The sequence below is a fragment of the Camponotus vicinus genome, unplaced genomic scaffold, assembly GCF_025532165.1.
Source record: "Camponotus vicinus isolate PSW18456_S1 unplaced genomic scaffold, iyCamVici1.0 SCAF_13, whole genome shotgun sequence".
Taxonomy (NCBI): Eukaryota; Metazoa; Arthropoda; class Insecta; order Hymenoptera; family Formicidae; genus Camponotus; species Camponotus vicinus.
Window position 1 is genome coordinate 10,683,052 of NW_028141949.1, and position 6,146 is coordinate 10,689,197.

General features: G+C 43.7%; 2 protein-coding genes across 2 annotated transcripts; both read left to right on the top strand.

Moving 5' to 3' along the window:
- The first annotated feature begins 718 nt into the window (after window positions 1–718).
- On the top strand, window positions 719–1,345 carry LOC145964319 (uncharacterized). Its single transcript, XM_083086943.1, has one exon. It carries the CDS (start codon window positions 719–721, stop codon window positions 1,343–1,345), a length of 627 nt encoding a protein of 208 aa, XP_082943069.1.
- A 3,448-nt stretch (window positions 1,346–4,793) lies between these two features.
- LOC145964318 (uncharacterized) lies at window positions 4,794–5,822 on the top strand. The gene is made up of 2 exons (XM_083086942.1): window positions 4,794–4,926; window positions 5,008–5,822. Exons 1-2 carry the CDS (start codon window positions 4,820–4,822, stop codon window positions 5,567–5,569), a joined length of 669 nt encoding a protein of 222 aa, XP_082943068.1. The 5' UTR covers window positions 4,794–4,819; the 3' UTR covers window positions 5,570–5,822.
- Window positions 5,823–6,146: the final 324 nt, after the last annotated feature.

The following is a 6,146-nucleotide window of genomic DNA, read 5'->3' on the forward strand; positions in this document are numbered from 1 at the left end:
TCGTATTTTGCTTGTCGCACGCCACGTCATCGAAGACGAAAATCGAGTTTGGACGTGCCTCGCTCGGTGGAATGACGTCACTGTTATTGGAGAACGTAAAATAACCGATTTCGTCAATCGGCGTCAACAAATTCTCCAGATATCGATATTTCGGCTGTTGCAGCGACTTCGAGTACACGTACACGTTCTCGAAACGTACACCATGCGGACTTTCCAGTAGACTTATCAGAACGTTGGTTTTACCACAATTCGAGGGGCCGCAAACGATCGCGCGTATAGTAGTCGGTAGCATCGTACCATGCCTGCGCATCTCCGCGTTGTCCTCCATTGATCGTAATCTGTCGTCGCAATTTGTCACGCATATCGTCAAAGGTTGTCGTACGAATCTCATTTTTTCAACACTGCTGATTGGATCGAACGCCTGCCTATTTATAGGTGCGCGAAATCACGAGTCGCTCAGTAGAGAAAAAATGTTCATCCTGCTAACAAATCCTTCCGATATTCGCGATTTGAGCGTCGAACAGCTACAATTTGTGTCGAAAGCAGTTCTATTGAGAACGTGCGGTGATTACGTCCACTACGTGTGGGACAAACTTCCGGAACACATAAAAGCGGATCCGGAGGTTCAGACGTATCGTCGCTGTTACGAACACTACAATCAGCCGTGTCAGGAAACGCACATCGACGGTCCGGCGCCGTTGATAAAGAATTGCGGCGAATGTCAACGAAAATAGGTAGAGGCCTATTAAATCACGCGATAAACGCACTTCCGATCGAATTCCATATTCCCGGCTATCAGTTTTGCGGACCAGGCACGCGGTTGCAAAAGCGATTAGTCAGAGGCGATCGAGGTGTCAACCCATTGGACGCGGCGTGTCGCGAACACGATATAGCATACTCTCGGAGCAACGATCTCACCGAGAGACACGCGGCGGATAGGATACTCGCTGAGAAAGCGCGGAATCGCATCGTTGCGAAAGATTCGACTCTCGGTGAGAGAGCCGCCGCCACAACTGTCTGGGCAGCGATGAAAGCCAAGACGAAGCTCGGTATGGGTCTGAAGACGAAGACGAAGAAAAGAACGGTGAAGAAACGGATACTTCCGGTAGCGAAATGCGGCGGTGTATTGCCGATTCTACCAATGTTGGGTGCGCTCGGATCCCTGATCGGTGGAGCGGCTGGTGTAGCGAAAGTGGTGAACGACGGAAAAGCCGCGCAACGTCAGTTGCAAGAGATGCTACGTCACAATCGCGCCATGGAAGGTCACGGATTATATCTCGCTCCTTACAAATACGGACGAGGAGCCTCAACAAGGAGAAAAAAAAAAACGTCAAAGAGACGCTAAAAATGCCGCAGGGCGCAACTACCAACGTACAATTGCTACAATTGGCAAAACGTATGCGCATTCCATATTTTAGAGGTGTTTTCATGCGCGACTCTTTACCGATCGGTGGTATATATCGAAACGAGAGCGGCATCGTAAATTTGGATAGCGTCGAAGGACCAGGTACTCATTGGGTAGCGTATGCAAAGAGGGGGAATCGCGCTATATATTTCGACAGTTTCGGCAATCTTCGACCGCCGAATGAATTGGTGCGATATCTCGGACGAAACGTAACGAAGATACAGTACAATTACACACCTGTTCAAACTTACGATCAGAGCATCTGCGGACAATTGTGCTTGCAGTTTCTTCGAACGGTCGATGCATGTGAATTTAAAGACAGATATTGCGCTATTTAACTCAGTATTCGTTAAACAGTTTCGTCGACATGTCTATGACATTCACGTTGACTGGGAAGAGTAGCGTTCTCACGGCAAACTTCTTTCCCACCGTAGATTTGAGCGACGGCGAATACGAGCTCGGTCTAACGGATTTTGAGACTTATCACACGATACCGAATGTGAATTCCTCGAATAATAAATTTTACTTTGGCAAAGACGACGAAGAAATTACGATTCCCGAGGGATCGTATGAGTTGCAAAATATACATGAATTTTTGAAACATGCAATTTCACGGAAACATCGCGATGAGAAACACATTGACGGCGATGACTATGAAGATGATGATGAATATCCGATAGTGCTCCGCGCTAATTACAATACAATGAGGAGCGAGATCAAATGTGCCTACAGAATAAACTTTACCAAACCCGTCAACATTGGATCGCTGCTAGGATTCTCGAATCGTATTCTCGAGCCGCGAAAATGGTACGAATCAAACCTGCCGATTAACATTCTCAACGTGAATATTATCCGTATAGAGTGTAACGTGACCGCGGGTGCGTACAACAACGGCATACTCGTTCATACGATACATGAATTTTCACCGAGGGTACCACCGGGATATAAGATATCGGAAACGCCTGCACAGATCATTTACCTGCCGATCATCGCGCGGAGCATTACGGATTTAACGTTACGCGTTGTCGACCAGAACGGACGATTGCTCGATTTTCGAGGAGAAGAGATCACCGTAAGATTGCATGTACGTATGCGACGTATGAGATGCTCGTATTGAACGGATCGAAAGACGTGAGAGATAACGCAATCTTTACGAGACCAGCAACACCACCACCAACAACAACAACAACAACAACGTCGACGTTTGCTAATATCAAATCATCCAAGAAAAAGAAACTCAGCGCATCGAACGTTGCGTTTTTACAATCTTTGGGATTTGCGGTGCGAAACAGCTGAACGATGACCGACATTCTCAACATCGGTGATGAACCGATCTTTGACAACCGTATCGTCAAGATCGAGACTCACACGTATAACCCGTTCGCCAATACAACGTTCGGACACAGTGACGAGATAAGAATACCCATACAACAACAGGATCTGTATACGCTGCCGTACGAGAGTTTCCTATACATCGAGGGACAACTAACGAAAAACAGAACAACAGTTGAAGGAGAAAGTGATGTGATACTGGGACATAATTGCGTCGCATTCATGTTCGATGAGATTCGATACGAACTCGATGGCGTTGAGATTGATCGCAATAGAAACGTAGGAATAACTACTACGCTCAAAAACTATGTAACGGTATCATCCGATAGAATTGTGATTATGAAAAACGCCGGCTGGGAGCCGCCGACCTATTCGCATGGTCATTTCAATTTTTGCGTACCGCTCCACATGTTATTGGGATTTTGCGAGGATTATAAACGAGTGGTGATTAACGCTCGTCACGAATTGATCTTAATACGATCGCGCAACGATAATAATTGTCTGGTTGGAAGTTCAACGCTGGAGCCTGTGATGACCATATTCAAGATACAATGGCGAATGCCTCACGTGCTGTTGAGCGAGATCGAAAAACTGTCGATGCTGCGTGCTCTGGAAAGCGGACGATATCTCAGCATGGGTTTTCGCTCGTGGGATCTGTACGAGTATCCGCTATTGCAGCTTACAACGAAGCATTCGTGGGCCATTAAGACCTCGACTCAGCTGGAGAAACCACGCTACGTTGTCTTCGCCCTGCAAACAGGCCGGAAGAATGCCTTGTCTAAGAATGTATCTCAATTCGACGACTGCAAATTGATCAATGTGAAACTCTATCTGAACTCGGAATGTTATCCGTACGACGATATGAACCTGGATTTCGATAAAAACAGATGGTCCATTCTGTACGACACGTACGCGCGCTTCTGCAAGAACTATTACGGATACGAGTATCTCGAGCCGAGTCTCTCCGTCTATACGTTTCAAGAACTCGGTCCGTTCGTGATTATCGATTGTTCTCGACAAAACGAATCGGTCAAGAGCGCAACGGTGGATGTGAGATTGGAATTCGAATGTAAGGAGAACGTACCGGCGAATACTACTGCGTACTGTCTCATCATACACGATCGTGTGATCCAGTACAATCCGTTGACCAACGTTGTACGCAAAATCACCTAAGCGATAACATCGACACAAGAGAGGGGAGGAGGAGGAGGAGGAGGAGGATATAAATCAAAGTGCTGCGAGATGATTTTAGAGTTTGCCATTCCTCTCGACTGACGTATCGAAGAGAGAAAGAGAGAGATCTCGTCATGTCTATACCAACGTTTGTGGATCTGCAAGGATTTATTGTCGGGAGAAATTTTGTCGTGAAAGAAGCGGCAGTCCTGAGGAAGGGATATGTTCTCTCGCATTATTTTTTCGCAAGTCCTGTACCGTGGAGCGTGCTAACAAAATCTGAGCGATGTCAAGTCTCATGGGTGATTAGAAATCATCACGGATTACAATGGGAAGACGGAAACGTTCCGTATGGCTTGGCTCAGCGTGTAATTACAACAGCTATCGTTGGTATGATACACGAAGAAGAAGAAGAAGAATCGTCTGTCGTGTACGTTAAAGGACTTGAAAAGCGAAAATGGTTGACCGATATACTAGGCGATGTGGGAAACGGCTATATTATTGAAACTTTAGATGCTGACTATGAAGATATTGATTCTCTAAATAAATTAGATATTACCAATAGTATGCGATGTGGAAAACATGTTAAGAATTGTGCATTACAAAATGTATTTAAAATATTTAACTGGTGGTCGCAACGCCTGAAAGAATTGCAAGAAAATAAAATATGTAAACATTAATATGTTTTATCTCTTATTTCCCCTCCCTAAACCTTTCCATGCGTTTCTAAGAATTTTTTGTCTGAGCGTTATCTCCCCTTCTCCTAAAACTCAAAACGTTAGAAGTATTAATCCCTCCACCACATTATACTTTTGGAAGATGAGCGTCATCCATACTCGGTTATTTCTTATACGATCAGTGTCGCGTTAACACCGTTCTCGTGGTTCACTTTTCATAACTCCCAGAGAAATGTACTACGTCGAAAGAAGCAGCAGCGGCAGCGGCGTCGGAAGACGCGTGAATAATTACGTATCGAGTCGTGATAAAACTCGATCGTTTGAGAACAAATGTGACGAGTAAGTTTTTCGTTTAACTTCTTTCTATTTTTATATTTTTACAAATTGTATTACTATTATTTAATTTTAATTTTTCTGTAGCATTTCGTTGGAACGTCGTGCGGTTCGTATACTAGGTAGACGATACGCATTGACAGCTACGGGATTCAAATTCCTCGACATTGGTATCAACGTGGGTCCACCGAGTTACGTGGAGATTGCCATAGGAGATCATCGAGGAAAGGAACTGATATTATCTCTCGAAACGTGGAAGGGACTCTACGAGCAACGTCGTAATATTCAAAATTTCCTTCGGAACGACTCTAAAGATGACTTCAATTTCATAAGCGTTGGACCGCTAACAGTGAGAGTTCGTACGATTAACGACGTCAAACTCATAAGTCTCGAATCTTCAAACGTATGCTTGATGATGGTCGAATCGACGTTACATCGCATGTTCGATCTCGATCACTGCATAGATGTAACTTTTGATCGATTGGATAAAATTATCCAAACAGTTGATGTCAAGTTTACGCAATTCTCCAATATCGCGTCCACTGTAATAAATCCGAAAGAAATATCAAATGTAATACGCGCGAGTGCTGCTTTCAACAAGCATCAACTCGTCGATTGCGAACTGGCAGCTTTAGTTTTTAGTCCATAGTACGTAAGAAAAATATATAAAATATAAATAAAGAGTTTTAAGTCAAAATCATGACGTAATTTCTTCGCACGCATTTCCATCCACCCAATCCTTCAAAGAATATTTCTATTTATATTGTTTGTTAACTGGTAATATTGTATACTTGCGATAATACAGAGATGACAGAGAGAGATAAAAGGGATAAAGAGAGAAAGAGAGAGGGATATTCAGAGATTGTTGGAGGCACAAAAGAAAAATTCTTTTGTAACTGAACCTAGGGTTGAAAATGTGTTGTTATCTCGCTATGATTCATAGATTGCTCGAAAACGTCGGACCCCGAAATATTTCAAAAAATGTGTTGTTATCTACGTACTTCCATCCGCCCAATTCTCCAAAGAATACTTCTATTTATATTGTGTATGTTAAAAAAAAAATATAATGAAGAGGACTCTGCTGCACTAGAGTATCATTTCTTTCGTTGCTCTTCTGTGTTTCGGTAGTCTGCTGCACTAGAGTATCATTTCTTTCGTTGCTCTTCTGTGTTTCGGTGGTTTTGTGCAATGGCTGAAGAAAACATAATTATCATCGACGACGATAC